Genomic DNA, 15,836 nt, shown 5'->3' with positions numbered 1-15,836 from the left:
GGGGAAGGGCGAAGGGGGGGAAGGGCGAAGGGGAGGGAAGGGCGAGGGGGGAGGGCGAAGGGGAGGGAAGGGCGAGGGGGGAGGGCGAAGGGGGGAGGGCGAAGGGGGGGGAGGGCGAAGGGGGGGGAGGGCGAAGGGGGGGGCAAGGGCGAAGGGGGGGGCAAGGGGCGGAAGGGGGGGCAAGGGCGAAGGGGGGGCAAGGGCGAAGGGGGGGAAGGGCGAGGGGGGGAAGGGCGAAGGGGGGAAGGGCGAGGGGGGAAGGGTGAGGGGGGGAAGGGTGAAGGGGTGGAAGGGTGAAGGGGGGGAAGGGCGAAGGGGGGGGAAGGGCGAAGGGGGGGAAGGGCGAGGGGGGGAAGGGCGAGGGGCGAGGGGGGGAAGGGCGAGGGGGAGGGGGGGAAGGGCGAGGGGGGAGGGGGGGGAAGGGCGAGGGGTGTCATGAAGCTATTAATGGATATAATATTTTGGAATAGGGGTTTAGTCTGTGGGTGTGTGTTAACTGGATTGGAGCCAGTTAGTCTGGGTGCTCTACTATGTTTAGTTTTGAGGTGTAAGAGAGATAATGAGCATTTGCATTTTTGAATAGAGCATTCAACAAGTGGGGTGAAAACTTGATGCCTATCTCGCAGCTACCAAGCAATAGGTTTATATTCCTAATAAAACTGGTACAATGAAAGGGGTTTCATTGTTAAAAAGATGAAGTTGAAAGAGACAAGGATAACTTGAATCCAATCGGTGGTGGTAGGTATAACTCCAGTAGTTTTCGGGTGTGCAGGGCAGAGGCAATGTGAGATTAAAAGGCAGCTGTCAGCCTCCAACTGGTTCCACAGCGAAAGGAACCTCATTCTGAATTCATCAGGTGAAAACGCTTTGCCTGGTGTTTGGTTAAGTTATGGGTTGCTGTTGCCTTAATGGAGATTCGTTTGGGAATTTGTTAAAAGTTATGACTAGTAATTTATATATATGTATATATATATATATGTTTAACCTGTGTAAATTAATAAAATGTTTCAATTAGTTTAATGTAAAACCTCAAGAACTGATGGTCTGGTTCCTGAATTTAAAGTTGCATCTCAACCCTAACACTTAAAATTATAGGTTATGACAGTTGTTTAAAGTTTCCCTCTGGGATTTTTAAATGACTCCACTTTACCAACTGCATCGGCCATAACAGGGGGCAGGGAGAGGGCAGGGAGAGGGGTAGAGGGGGTTAGGGAAAGGGGTAGGGGGGGAGGTAGAAGGGGGTGGGAAGTAGGTAGAGGGGAAGGGAAAGGGGTAGATGGGCGAGGGAACGGAGTTGACGGGGTGGGTAAGGGATGAGGGGGAATGGCATGGGAGGGAAGGAGTAGGGAGGTGGAGGGGGAAGGGAAATGGGGAGATGAGAAGGGGAGGGAGAGGGGAGAGGAGAAGGGGAGGGAGAGGGGGGAGGGGGAGGAGGGGAGGGGAGGGAGAGGGAGTTAGTTAATCTGTGCTTAAATCCAAATGTGTGTGCACGCTGACACATTGGACATAAGCAGGCCTTGACTGAGCTGCCAACACTCGCTTATGTGGGACACTTGACCACAGGACTGAAGGGTAGACCGCACTGAGCCTCAGCATCTTCATGAAAGTGGGGGGGGTGGTTTGAGTGTATCCTTGCGTGTGCAGATCAACAGGAATCATGCCCCTGGGCACTCACCATCCTCCAACGCTTCGTCTGCGATGTGTTCGGACGGTCCTGAGGCCAGTTTCATCAGGTCCACATCGTTGGCCTTGAGGAGATCTGTCAGTGCTTGCCCCACGCTCTGTCCCAGGATGTCAGTCCCAGGGCGATCGTCTACACTCAGTTCACTGGTCCCACTGTCCTGTGATATACCGTCACTCTCCTTGGCTGTGAAGACAGAAAGTCCCCAGTGAGGGGGGGGGTGTCAGGGGATGACATTAGGATTCGGGACATGAAAATAGAGGGGAGTTCAGCATTCATGTTCTCCAAAAAAAACCCCACTCGCCCTCCCCTAGCATCACAGCTCTGGTCTCGGGGAGACCCTGACAGTGACTTGCGTTGAAATGATGTTAATTTTTCAAGCTGACATTAACCCTCCCCAGTCCAACCCAAAATGCCCCAGGAGCCACCCTCCGACAAGACACAGCCTCGTCCAACCCTGCAACCCAATCACCTAACTCAACATCTCCTCGACCACCCCAAGCCAAATACCCCCAACTCAACATCCCCAATATGGGGAGGCAGTAGCGTAGTGGTATTGTCACTGGGCTGGTATTCCAGAGACCCAGCGTAATGCTCTGGGTTCGAATCCCACCACGGCAGGTGGTGAAATTTGAATTCAATAATAATCTGGAATTATAAGACTGACAATTGTCATAAAAGCCCGTTCACTACTGTCTTTTAGGAAGGAAATCTGCCATCCTTACATGAGACTCCAGACCTACATCAATGTGGTTGACTCTCAAAATGCCCTCTGAGCAAGGGCAATTAGGGATGGGCAATAAACGCTGGCCTCACCAGCAACGCTCATAATCTATGACCAAATAAAAAAAACACCCCATCACTCTCAAACTCCAATTCCACCAGAACCACCTCAGCCCACTTAACACCACCCCCAACCCAAACCCCCAACTTCAACCCCATCCAACACCCCTTCAACTCAACCCCAAACCTCAACCTAACCCCAACACACCAACCCAAACCCATTCAACCCTCATCACCCTCAATCACACCAATATCCCCAACCAACAACCCATCCAAACCAAATCCCATCAACCAAACCTCAAACTCCCAACCCAACTCCAACCTCAGCACAACCCCATCCCCCCCCGAACCTCAACGCAACCTTGACCCACATTCTCCCAACCTCGGCCCAGCCTAACCCCACTCAATTCCATCAACCAAACCTCAAACCAACCCCAACCTCAAACCCCCCAACCCAAACCGCGACCCAGCACCCCCCGCCACAAACCTTCCCCCAACCTCGAAGCAACACCCCAAACCCCTGAACCTCAACCCTCCGCCCCTGAACCTTGAACCAACTCTTCCCAACCGCGACCCAACCCCGCTGAACTGTGATCCAACTCCGCCAACCTCAAACCACCCCTCCCCAGCTCAACCCAACCCCTACTACCAACAAATAAAAATTCCAAGCCATGCCCAAATCAAACCCAAACCTTCCTCCCAAACCCTCAACCCTCAAACTCAACCTACTGCAACCCCGCCACCCCCCCCAACATGTCCCACACCCCCAACCCAACCATCCCCACCTCCAACCCAATTCCTCCTAATCCAACCCAGATTCACAACCCCCAACCTAGTCCATCCACCTCAGACTGTCCCTCACCTCCAGCCAAACCCAGAGCTCCCCCCCAACCCTGCCGACCACCCTCCAACCCAACCACTCTCTGACAGCTCACCCTTCAGCTTGGGGCTGGGTTATGAGCCCAGGTCCCAAAGCCAGCAGAACTGTGTGAAACATCCCCTGTCCATTTAAGCAACACCAAGCTCCCCACCCCACTGACCACACCCCCACCACCCCACACCCCAGTCCCTCCCTGCATCAAAACCCGTTTGGACTTCCCAGACTGTCCTGGGAGCCCCTCACTTCATCGGCTTCCCCGCCTTACCACTGAAGTCGGAGTTGATTCTGTCCCGAGTTGAGAAACTGTTCTCGGAGTTGAGCATCGGCTCCTTGTAGGACATGCTGGGGTGGGGTGGGGGCAGAGAAGAGAGACAGGACAGACTTAAAAGCAGACTGACACAGAGCCACAAACCAGGTACTCTGTACCTTACCTTTTTTACACAGGAACAGAAGGAGGCCATTCAGCCCCTCGATCCTGTTACACAGGAACATGAGGAGGCCATTCAGCCCCTCGATCCTGTTACACAGGAACATGAGGAGGCCATTCAGCCCCTCAATCCTGTTGCACAGGTACATGAGGAGGCCATTCAGCCCCTCAATCCTGTTGCACAGGTACATGAGGAGGCCATTCAGCTACTCAATTCTGTTACACAGGAACAGGAGGCGGCCATTCAGCCCCTCAATCCTGTTACACAGGAACATGAGGAGGCCATTCAGCCCCTCGATTCTGTTACCGAAGAAGAGGAGGAGGCAACTCAGCCCCACGATCCTATTGCACAGAAGGAGGAGGCCATTCAGCCCTTTGTGCCGATGCCAGCTCTTTGGTACAACGATTTAATTCATCCCCCTCCCCTGCTCTTTTGCCATAGTCCTGTAATTTAAAAGAAAAATAATTTTTCCAATGATGTTTTAGAAGTTCCAATTGAATCTGCTCCCACCGCCCTTTCTGACAGTGCATTCTAGGTAACAACAACTCGTTGAGCAAAGAAGGTTTCCCCATGTTGTCTCTGGTTCTTTTAGCAACCGGCATTATTCTGTACCCTCTGGTTACGAGCAATGCCCTTGCACTTATGCATTCCTGGTATTGGCTTCTCCGACAACGTTTTGGCTCTCATTGGGTCCGTGCATTCTGCCGTGTTTTCAAGGCCTCTATCAAGGCACCCCGAAAATAACCCTAATCCTTCTCTTTTCTGAAGCAAGAGATGTTTCCTGCTGGCTGCCATTTCTCACGTCTGCTCCCCTGGTTTCTGCACCCTCTCCAGTGCCCTTGTTAAGAGCGTGGAGCCCCAGAACTGTGCACAAACCTCCAAGTGAAGGCTGATCAGGGCAGGTTCGATGTAACCGCACTCCTTTCGAATTCCGCACCCCTGGTAATCGAGCCAAGCGCTCTGTTTGCATTTTTTTTATTGCCCTTGGACTGCTCGCCTCCCTCCCTCCCCCCCGACAGCGCCAGGCCGCCGAGATACTTACGTGGGGCTAAGGGGCATGTTGGCCGAAGGTGGCACCAAACTGTTCCTGGGCGCCATCGAGGGCTTCAGCTGACTGAGGGCTTCCTGCGTGCTCAGGATCTTCTCGCACCAGCTGTGGGAATCACAGGAAAAGAGCGGGAGGTTAAGTCGTTGCAACGGGCGCTGAGAGGTCTGTTTCTCAGCTGGTGTTGGCGCCCTGGGCACCGGCTCTCTCGACGGTGCCCGTGCTGGCAGTGCCGCGGCGACCCGCAGCCCCTCCAAAACAGCCCGATTTTGCCGCGCGCGAGCGGCGTGCTATTCGACCAAGGGGGGCGGGGATTCATCAAAGTCAGACAAAATTCCCTGTCCTGACTCGGTGTCCTTTCACAGCAGGGGACGGCGGCTGGTGACCTGGAGCTAACGAGACCTCCTCCCCGCCACCTCCCCCGCCCCCCGCCCGCAGCGAGGCCAGGCCCCGTCCCATCACGAGATCTGCCAACCCGGTTTCGCCTGCTACTTACTTTCTCCTCTCGGAGACCGTCTGTGCCACCAGCTCGTAAATCTGTGCCCCAGTGCTGGTCTGAAACAAGACGAAGAACGCCTTGCGGTCTGTAACAGAAGCACAAGTGTTTGTGAAGGACAAAGGTCATGGTTTACAGGCACTGACCGTCAACTGTCTCACAAGGCAAAAACACACACACACATATCATCACACACAAAACCAGACGGAGGGACTGACAGACACACTCACAAGCAAACATATCGTAACACAAGCAACCAGAGCGATAGACGATAGGCAAGTGTGCGTACACACACTCACACCATATGGAGACACACACATACACATACACAAACACACAGACGCACAGACTGGGGGGGGACGCACAGACTGGGGGGGGACGCACAGACTGGGGGGGGACGCACAGACTGGGGGGGGACGCACAGACTGGGGGGGGACGCACAGACTGGGGGGGGACGCACAGACTTGGGGGGGGACGCACAGACTGGGGGGGGGACGCACAGACTGAGGAGGGCTCACAGACTGAGGGGGACGCACAGACTGAGGGGGACGCACAGACTGAGGGGGACGCACAGACTGGGGGGGGACGCACAGACTGGGGGGGGACGCACAGACTGAGGGGGGACGCACAGACTGAGGGGGACGCACAGACTGGGGGGGGACGCACAGACTGGGGGGGGACGCACAGACTGCGGGGGACGCACAGACAGACATGGAGACAGGGGACACAACCACACACACAGGCAAAGCACACAAATAGAGACCGGGCCATGAATACAGACACAGGTGCATGCACAGGCGCACATGCGCGCACACACACACACTCAGAAAGACACAAGTATGAACAGATACACACAACAAAGATTTGTAAATCCTTTAACAAGGTAAAATATGCAAACGCAGACAGCCCCACTCACACTGACTAGACTCTCCCTGCAATCAGGGGATTATGGTGCCATAATGGTTGTGTTACTGGGCGAGTAATCCAGAGAATGGTCCAGAGACATGGGTTCTGATCCCATCGCGGCAGCTGGGGGAATTTAAATTCAGTTAATTAAATAAATTGGGGATAAAAAGCCAGTTTCAGTAGGGGGTTCCACGAAACGACTGAATTGTCCATAAAAAATCCCATCTCGCTCACTAGTGTCTTTTTAAATGAAAGGCGTGCATTTCTAACGCGCTTTTCACGACCACGGGATATCTGAAAGCGCTCTACGGATAATGAAGTGCTTTTTGCAGCAAAGTCACGGCTGTAATGTAGAGAACGGAGCAGCTAATTTCTGCACAGCAAGCTCCCACAAACAGTGATGCAGTAATGACAGGTACAGATAATAATTTTTGTGATGTTGATGGAGGGACAAACATTGGCCAGGACACCTGGGGGAACACCCGCACTCTTCCGCAAAACAGTGCCGTGAGATCTTTTACATCCACCAGAGCAGGCAGGGGGGAAAGTACAAACATACGATTTAGGAGCAGGAGTAGGCCATTTGACAAGGAAGTATTCAATGAATGGCATGACACCAGGAATTCTGAGGAACAAAGGGATCTTGGCGTGTGTGTCCATAGATCTCTGAAGGCAGAGGGGCATGTGAGTGGGGTGGTGAAAAAGGCATATGGGACACTTGCCTTTATCAATCGAGGCATAGATTACAAAAGGAGGGAGGTCATGTTGGAGTTGTATAGAACCTTGGTGAGGCCACAGCTGGAGTACTGTGTGCAGTTCTGGTCGCCACATTATAGGAAGGATGTGATTGCACTGGAGGGGGTGCAGAGGAGATTCACCAGGATGTTGCCTGGGATGAAACGTTTAAGTTATGAAGAGAAGTTGGATAGACTTGGGTTGTTTTCGTTGGAGCTGAGAAGACTGAGGGGCGACCTGATCGAGGTGTACAAGATTATGAGGGACATGGACAGGGTGGATAGGGAGCAGCTGTTCCCCTTCGTTGAAGAGTCAGTCACGAGGGCACATAAGTTCAAGGTGAGGGGCAGGAGGTTTAGGGGGGAATGTGAGGAGGGTAGTGACGGTCTAGAATGCGCTGCCTGGGAGGGTGGTGGAGGCGGGTTGCCTCACATCCTTTAAAAAAAGTACCTGGATGAGCACTTGGCATGCCATAACATTCAAGGCTATGGGCCAAGTGCTGGTAAATGGGATTAGGTAGGTAGGTCAGGTGTTTCTCACGTGTCAGCGCAGGCTCGATGGGCCGAAGGGCCTCTTCTGCACTGAGAGATTCTGATTTGGCCCCTCGAGCCAGCACCACCATTCATTAAGATCATGGCTGATCTGATTGTGGCCTCAACTCCATATTCTCCCGACCCTCGATAGTCTTTGACTCCCTTGTTAGTCACGAATCTACCTAACGCTGACTTAAAAACATTCACTGACCCTGCCTCCACCGCTGTACGGGGAACGGAGTTCCAAAGATCCACGATCCTCGAACAGAAAACTTTCTCCTCATCTCCATCTTAATTGGGAGACCCCTTATTTTTAAATTGTGTCCCCTAGTTCTCCCATAAGGGGAAACATCCTCTCGGCACCTGCCTTGTCAAGCCCCCTCAGGATCTTATGTGTTTCAGTAAGGTCACTTCTCCTTCTTCTAAACTCTAATGGTTAGAGGCCCAACCCTGTCCAACCTTTCCTCATAAGGTCATCCCTTCATCCCAGGGACCAGGCGAGCGAACCTTCTCTGAACTGCTTAATGGACAACTGAGCAATTACGTCCTTTCTCAAATAAGGTGATCAAATAAATGTGGTCTCACCAAGGCCCTGTACAACTGCAGCAAAACTTTCCCTGTTTTTATATTCCATTCCCCCCCTGCAAGAAACGACAATATTCCATCTGTCTTCCTGGTCACTCGCTGTACCTGCATACAAACTTTTCCTGACTCTGTACCCCCAGATGACTCTGTACCCCCAGATCCCTCTGTACCGCTGAGTTCTGCAATCTCTCACCACTTGAAAAACATGGCGCTTTTCTATTCCTCACCCCAAAGTGGACGGGTTCACAGTTGCCCACATTGTACTCCATTGGTCCAATTTTTGCCCACTCACTTAACCTAATCTTAACTTAATCCCTTTGCAGACTCCTTATGTCTTCTTCACAACCTACTTTCCTATCTACCTTTGCGTCATCTGCCAATTTAGCATTCAGTCCCTTCATCCAAGTCATCGATACAAATTGTACGAAGCTGAGGTCCCAGCACCGATCCCTGTGGCACTCCACTTGTTATATCATGCCAACCCGAAAATGACCCATTAATGCCAACTCATTGCTTCCTGTTGGCTAACCGGTCCTCTATCCATGCTAATATGTTACCCCACCCTACACCATCAGCCCTTGCTTTGTGCAGTGAAGACGGAGCCTCAGTTTAACATCTCATCTGAAAGGCCCACATGGGGCCCCAGATCCACAGCACTGCGGTTGGCTTTTAACTACCCTCCGAAAGGGTCCCGTACGCCACTCGGTTGTATTCAAGAGGGCGGCTCACCACTACAAGGGCAATTAGGGATGGGGCAATTGAAATGCTGGCCTTGCCAGGGATGCTCGTATCCTCTGAATGGATGAGGGGAACATCACCCCTGCCCCTCTCCCTGACCCACTGTATCGTCCCCAAGGCGACGGGGCCCACCTGTGGCGACGTCCCGAGCGAGCACGCTGCCGAGTTTGATGATGGGGCACAGCATCTGCTTCCCCTCGGAAACCCCCATCGAGTTCTTGCTGTGACACTTCAACACCATCTTGTCGTCCACTTTCTGCATCAAGACCAGGATATCGTCGAGTAACAGCACGTGGACATCTGAGAGAGAGAGAGAGAGAGAGAATGTGTTAGAGCAAGGAGAAACACAGAGCACCAGGGAAAGGACAAGGAGTGTTAGAGAGTTGTGGAGGGAGAAAGAGTATGTGTTAGAGGTGTTGGGAGTGTCAGAGAGAGAAAGGAGGGAGGGAGAGAGAGAGAGAGAGAATGTGTTAGAGTAAGGAGAAACACAGAGCATCAGGGAAAGGACAAGGAGTGTTAGAGAGTTGTGGGGGGTTGGAGAAAGAGTATGTGCTGCAGATGTTGGGAGAGTCAGAATGAGAGAGAAAGAGAAAGAGAGAGAGAGAGAGAGAGGAAGAAAGAGAGAGAGAGCGAGAGAGAGAGAGGGAGGGGGGGAGAGAGAGAGAGAGAAGGAGAGAGAGACAAGGGCCATGAGAGAGGCAGGGGGGAGAGAGGGAGTGTGTTAGAAGGGCTGGGAGTGTGTGATAGAGAGAGTGAGAGTGAGAGAGTGAGAATGAGAGAGAGAGTGAAAGTGAGAGTGAGAGAGAGAGAGAGTGTGAGAGAGTGAGACAAAGACCATGTGACTGGGAGGGAGAGAGACACGGAGAATGTGAGCGTGTTAGAAAAAGCTTACAGGGAGTGTCAGTGAGGAGGGAGAGTATTACGAGACAGAGCATGTGAGAGGGAGGGAGAGAAAGTGTATGTCAGACTAGGAGAGGGAGGGATAAGGAGTGTTGGAGACGAGGGAGAGTATGAGAGACAGAGCGTGGGAGATAGGGGAGAGGTAGAGTGTCCGAGAGGAAGAGCGAGTGAGTGTGTTAGAGATGGAGGGAAGGATGGGCGGGGGGATGAGAGAGTGTGTCAGAGAAACAGGAAGAGGGAGAGCAAATGTCAGAGGAGGCGGGGGTACAGAGGGACAAGGAGTATCAGAGAGGAGGGGGAGTATTAGAGACAGAGCAGGAGAGACGGAGGAAGAGCTGGAAAGGGAGTCAGAGAAGGAAGGGAGTGTCAGAGAGTGGGGGAGAGAGGAGGAAGGGGCAAGGACATGCAGCATTAGAGTAGGAGGAATAAGTCTTCACAGAGACCCCTCTCAACCATGTTCACAGAATCCTCCAGAAAGAAGATGTGCAAGAACAGAGAACGTCAAAGCAATACCTGATTCGCTGCTCTTTAACCCAGACCACCCCCTCTAACACTGTCAAGCTGACTGCAAATGAGACCCTTCATAAGGACAAACCTCCTTCAAGTCTCAATTAGCCAAGACCCTTAGAAACCCACACTTAACAGGTCCTTAGTAATGGAGACACACGCTCAGTCCTTGGCGAAGATTCCCGCTAATTGAGAGTCTCAATGTCTGGAAATAAATTCACGTCAGACACCCTCTCTGGAATTTATACCCTGCTCAGTCTCTCACTATTTTACACCCCTTGAGCAGGGCTCCTCCTCCCATCGATGCTCTCTCACTTACCAACAGCTTTTTCCCTTGTGAGTTTCCAGATCAGGGGTCCCTCATGCACCATTCGACGCTGAGTCAGGTCAATGTTCTAACCCAAAGACAAAGAAACGCTTCGATTTAATCAACAGCATCAATTAAATCCCAACCCGCTCCCTGCCAAAGGTAGCTGCACTCCAGGGCAAAAGCACTGGACACCTCAGACAACCACCTACAGTTGCCTCTTTTTACATTTAGGCCGAAGGGACATACACGGGAGAGAGCAGGGCAGTGGGATTAGTTTGGGATTGATGACAGGGCAGTGGGATTAGTTTGGGATTGATGACAGGGCAGAGGGATTAGTTTGGGATTGATGACAGGGCAGTGGGATTAGTTTGGGATTGATGACAGGGCAGTGGGATTAGTTTGGGATTGATGACAGGGCAGTGGGATTAGTTTGGGATTGATGACAGGGCAGTGGGATTAGTTTGGGATTGATGACAGGGCAGTGGGATTAGTTTGGGATTGATGACAGGGCAGTGGGATTAGTTTGGGATTGATGACAGGGCAGTGGGATTAGTTTGGGATTGATGACAGGGCAGTGGGATTAGTTTGGGATTGATACAGGGCAGTGGGATTAGTTTGGGATTGATGACAGGGCAGTGGGATTAGTTTGGGATTGATGACAGGGCAGTGGGATTAGTTTGGGATTGATGACAGGGCAGAGGGATTAGTTTGGGATTGATGACAGGGCAGTGGGATTAGTTTGGGATTGATGACAGGGCAGTGGGATTAGTTTGGGATTGATGACAGGGCAGAGGGATTAGTTTGGGATTGATGACAGGGCAGAGGGATTAGTTTGGGATTGATACAGGGCAGTGGGATTAGTTTGGGATTGATGACAGGGCAGAGGGATTAGTTTGGGATTGATGACAGGGCAGAGGGATTAGTTTGGGATTGATGACAGGGCAGAGGGTTTAGTTTGGGATTGATGGCAGGGCAGAGGGATTAGTTTGGGATTAATGACAGGGCAGAGGGATTAGTTTGGGATTGATGACAGGGCAGTGGGATTAGTTTGGGATTGATGACAGGGCAGAGGGATTAGTTTGGGATTGATGACAGGGCAGTGGGATTAGTTTGGGATTGATGACAGGGCAGAGGGATTAGTTTGGGATTGATGACAGGGCAGAGGGATTAGTTTGGGATTGATGACAGGGCAGTGGGATTAGTTTGGGATTGATGACAGGGCAGAGGGATTAGTTTGGGATTGATGACAGGGAAGTGGGATTAGTTTGGGATTGATGACAGGGCAGAGGGATAAATTTGGGATTGATGACAGGGCAGTGGGATTAGTTTGGGATTGATGACAGGGCAGAGGGATTAGTTTGGGATTGATACAGGGCAGTGGGATTAGTTTGGGATTGATGACAGGGCAGAGGGATTAGTTTGGGATTGATACAGGGCAGTGGGATTAGTTTGGGATTGATGACAGGGCAGAGGGATTAGTTTGGGATTGATACAGGGCAGTGGGATTAGTTTGGGATTGATGACAGGGCAGAGGGATTAGTTTGGGATTGATACAGGGCAGTGGGATTAGTTTGGGATTGATGACAGGGCAGTGGGATTAGTTTGGGATTGATGACAGGGCAGTGGGATTAGTTTGGGATTGATGACAGGGCAGAGGGATTAGTTTGGGATTGATACAGGGCAGTGGGATTAGTTTGGGATTGATGACAGGGCAGAGGGATTAGTTTGGGATTGATACAGGGCAGTGGGATTAGTTTGGGATTGATGACAGGGCAGAGGGATTAGTTTGGGATTGATACAGGGCAGTGGGATTAGTTTGGGATTGATGACAGGGCAGAGGGATTAGTTTGGGATTGATACAGGGCAGTGGGATTAGTTTGGGATTGATGACAGGGCAGTGGGATTAGTTTGGGATTGATGACAGGGCAGTGGGATTAGTTTGGGATTGATACAGGGCTATGGGGAGAGAGCAGGGGAGTGGCATTAGTTTGGGACTGATACAGGGCTATGGGGAGGGTGCAGGGCAGTGGGATTAGTTTGGGATTGATACAGGGCTGTGGGGAGGGTGCAGGGCAGTGGGATTAGTTTGGGATTGATACAGGGCCATGGGGAGAGAGCGGGACAGTGGGATTAGTTTGGGACTGATACAGGGTTATGGAGAGAGAGCGGGACAGTGGGGTTAAATTGTGAATACTCGACAAGCAGCAGGCAGATAGGATGGGCTGAATGGCCTCTTTCTACACTGCAAAAGGCTGAGGCTGCTTGTGAGAGCATTGGCTGTGAGTATCAGCACGATACTCAAGTGCAGATAGCAGGATAGCTGAACCAGATGCTGTGCACCTTTTATAGGCAGTCACTGTTGCACATTTCCCCCCTACACACCCGCTCGCTCTAAGTGAAGCATCATGGCTCATCGGAAACAGGCACCAAGGCTGATTACCCTCTTTCCAATCCCTGTGGCACTGAGGTGAACAGTAACACCACCATACTTGCTCCTTAACACAGTGCTGAGCAAGAGTGGAGTCTGACTCCTTGGCCTGCCTCTTCCATAGTCCCACAAGGCATGGCTTGGGGCTAACTGAATCACATACAGGGGGATGCCTGCTTGCCCCCCCAGGCTCACCTTATAATCGGCCATGACCGCGTCAGTGCTCTGCCTGAGGTTCGAGACATCCAGGCGCCGTTGGTAATCGTGCAGTCGCTGGAGGGAAATGAGGGCAGGGTTTAGAAACAAAATCAGGGGCAGCAAGAGACACACTTTAAAACAAACACACTGAATTTAACACCAGCTACACTGTCCCCATCAAACACTCCCAGGACAGGTACAGCACGGGATTAGATACAGAGTAAAGCTCCCTCTACACTGTCCCCATCAAACACTCCCAGGACAGGTACAGCACGGGGTTAGATACAGAGTAAAGCTCTCTCTACACTGTCCCCATCAAACACTCCCAGGACAGGTACAGCACGGGGTTAGATGCAGAGTAAAGCTCCCTCTACACTGTCCCCATCAAACACTCCCAGGACAGGTACAGCACGGGGTTAGATACAGTGTAAAGCTCCCTCTACACTGTCCCCATCAAACACTCCCAGGACAGGTACAGCACAGGGTTAGATACAGAGTAAAGTTCCCTCTACACTGTCCCCATCAAATACTCCCAGGACAGGTACAGCACGGGGTTAGATACAGAGTAAAGCTCCCTCTACACTGTCCCCATCAAACACTCCCAGGGCAGGTACAGCATGGGGTTAGATACAGAGTAAAGCTCCCTCTACACTGTCCCCATCAAACACTCCCAGGGCAGGTACAGCACGGGGTTAGATACAGAGTAAAGCTCCCTCTACACTGTCCCCATCAAACACTCCCAGGACAGGTACAGCACGGGGTTAGATACAGGGTAAAGCTCCGTCAATGTGCAGTTGGCCCACACGCAGTAAAACTGTTGATAGTCTTGAGGACTGGGATTTTCTCCATGATGCTCCAGACTCTAATCACCAAATTATAAAAAAGAACTATAATTTCAACACCACCTCACAACCCCTTAGGATTCCCCGAACGGTTTCAGCGTCAATGAATCTACTGTTGCCATGTCAGAAAGGTTGCTGCTAACTTGTACAGGAAGCACCACAAAGCACAACACGGCAAGCATTTTGGTGAGGTTAGGTAAGGGATAGGTTTTAGCTCCAGGTACCTCCATCCCACCCCCAACACTCGCCCACCCCATCCCACTTCCAAATGTTGGCCTTTGGATCATTGAAGTTCAACTGAGGGGGGAGATGGTTTTAGGTCTCCTTTGAAAACAGCACATCTGACAGTGCAGCACACCCTCAGTACTGACCCTCTGACAGTGCAGCACTCCCTCAGTGCTGACCCTCCGACAGTGCAGCGCTCCCTCAGTACTGATCCTCTGACAGTGCAGCACTCCCTCAGTACTGACCCTCTGACAGTGCAGCACTCCCTCAGTACTGACCCACCGACAGTGCAGCGCTCCCTCAGTACTGACCCTCTGACAGTGCAGCGCTCCCTCAGTACTGACCCTCTGACAGTGCAGCGCTCCCTCAGTACTGACCCTCTGACAGTGCAGCGCTCCCTCAGTACTGACCCTCTGACAGTGCAGCGCTCCCTCAGTACTGACCCTCTGACAGTGCAGCACTCCCTCAGTACTGACCCTCCGACAGTGCATCACTCCCTCAGTACTGATCCTCCGACAGTGCAGCGCTCCCTCAGTACTGACCCTCCGACAGTGCAGCGCTCCTTCAGTACTGACCCTCCGACAGTGCAACACTCCTTCAGCACTGATCCTCTGACAGTGCAGCGCTCCCTCAGTACTGACCCTCCGGCAGTGCAATGGACCAGTGCTCCTGAACTGGAGCGAGTTGGTGAATAACGTTGAGTGGTTTTACACTGTGCTAAGCCCACGTAGAGAGCAGGGTTGGATTCGAACTCCTGCCCCAGCAGTGAAAGGCCACCGCCCTTTCCTGTGCCCCTTCTTCCCCGCTTGACGTTTTGTAAAACGGACGCTCTGGCATAGTTGATTGGCAGTCTGTCTGCGGGCATGGGGGACCTACTTACCCGGAGATTCTCGGTTTCCCGCACTTCCTGGTTGACATCCTTCAGGATGTTCCGGCAGCAGTCGGCCGCTTGCTGCACCTGCTGTTTCTCCGTCGGTTGATCTGCAGGGTAGAGACAGAGCGAGAGAGATGAGGGAGAGGCGGAGAGAGGGCGGCGGACCTGAGCTCAGCTCTGTGTCATGGGCCACGCAGTGTCCAGGTGGCTGACAGGTCGTAGTCTGTGGCAAGCAACGCACCTCCCGACTCCCCAAATCCTGACATCTACAAGGCACAAGTCAGGAGTGTGATGGAATACTCTCCACTTGCCTGGATGAGTGCAGCTCCCACAACACTCAAGGCGTTCAACACCATCCAGGACAAAGCAGCCCCGCTTGATTTAAACACCCAACTTCAACATTCACTCCCTCCACCACTGACGCACAGTAGCAGCAGTGTGTGTACCATCTACAAGATGCACTGCAGCAACTCACCAAGGCTCCTTCGACAGCACCTTCCAAACCCACGACCTCGCCACCTAGGAGGACAAGGGCGGCAGAGACATGGCAACACCAGCGCCTGCAATTTTCCTCCCAAGCCACTCACCATCCTGACTTGGGAATATATCGCCGTTGGCTCATGGGTGCAGGGTCCAAGTCCTGGAATTCCCTCCAAACAGCACTGTGGATGTACCTACACCAGGGTAGGCTGCAGCAGCAGCAGGAGGTGGCTCACCACGAGCTTGCCAAGCGCAAGTCAGG

At 52.4% G+C, this 15,836-nt stretch overlaps 1 protein-coding gene across 1 annotated transcript in view; it reads right to left on the bottom strand.

The window, feature by feature from the left end:
* Positions 1-1,675: 1,675 nt before the first annotated feature.
* The window catches only part of arhgef1 (Rho guanine nucleotide exchange factor (GEF) 1), a gene marked incomplete at its 3' end in the record, with an annotated part of 108,323 nt that continues 94,162 nt past the window's right edge, over positions 1,676-15,836 (bottom strand). The window contains exons 20-27 of the mRNA XM_078536121.1: positions 15,101-15,201; positions 13,151-13,228; positions 10,537-10,612; positions 8,943-9,110; positions 5,314-5,401; positions 4,815-4,925; positions 3,610-3,686; positions 1,676-1,867 (exon numbers count right to left, since the gene is read on the bottom strand). Coding sequence (XP_078392247.1) covers positions 1,676-1,867; positions 3,610-3,686; positions 4,815-4,925; positions 5,314-5,401; positions 8,943-9,110; positions 10,537-10,612; positions 13,151-13,228; positions 15,101-15,201 — 891 coding nt within the window. The remainder of the gene's footprint in view (positions 1,868-3,609; positions 3,687-4,814; positions 4,926-5,313; positions 5,402-8,942; positions 9,111-10,536; positions 10,613-13,150; positions 13,229-15,100; positions 15,202-15,836) is intronic.

This window comes from Cetorhinus maximus, unplaced genomic scaffold (assembly GCF_964194155.1).
Source record: "Cetorhinus maximus unplaced genomic scaffold, sCetMax3.hap1.1 HAP1_SCAFFOLD_917, whole genome shotgun sequence".
NCBI classification, from domain to species: Eukaryota; Metazoa; Chordata; class Chondrichthyes; order Lamniformes; family Cetorhinidae; genus Cetorhinus; species Cetorhinus maximus.
The sequence above is the reverse complement of the archived record's forward strand: the minus strand, read 5'-3'. Positions and strand labels throughout refer to the sequence as shown.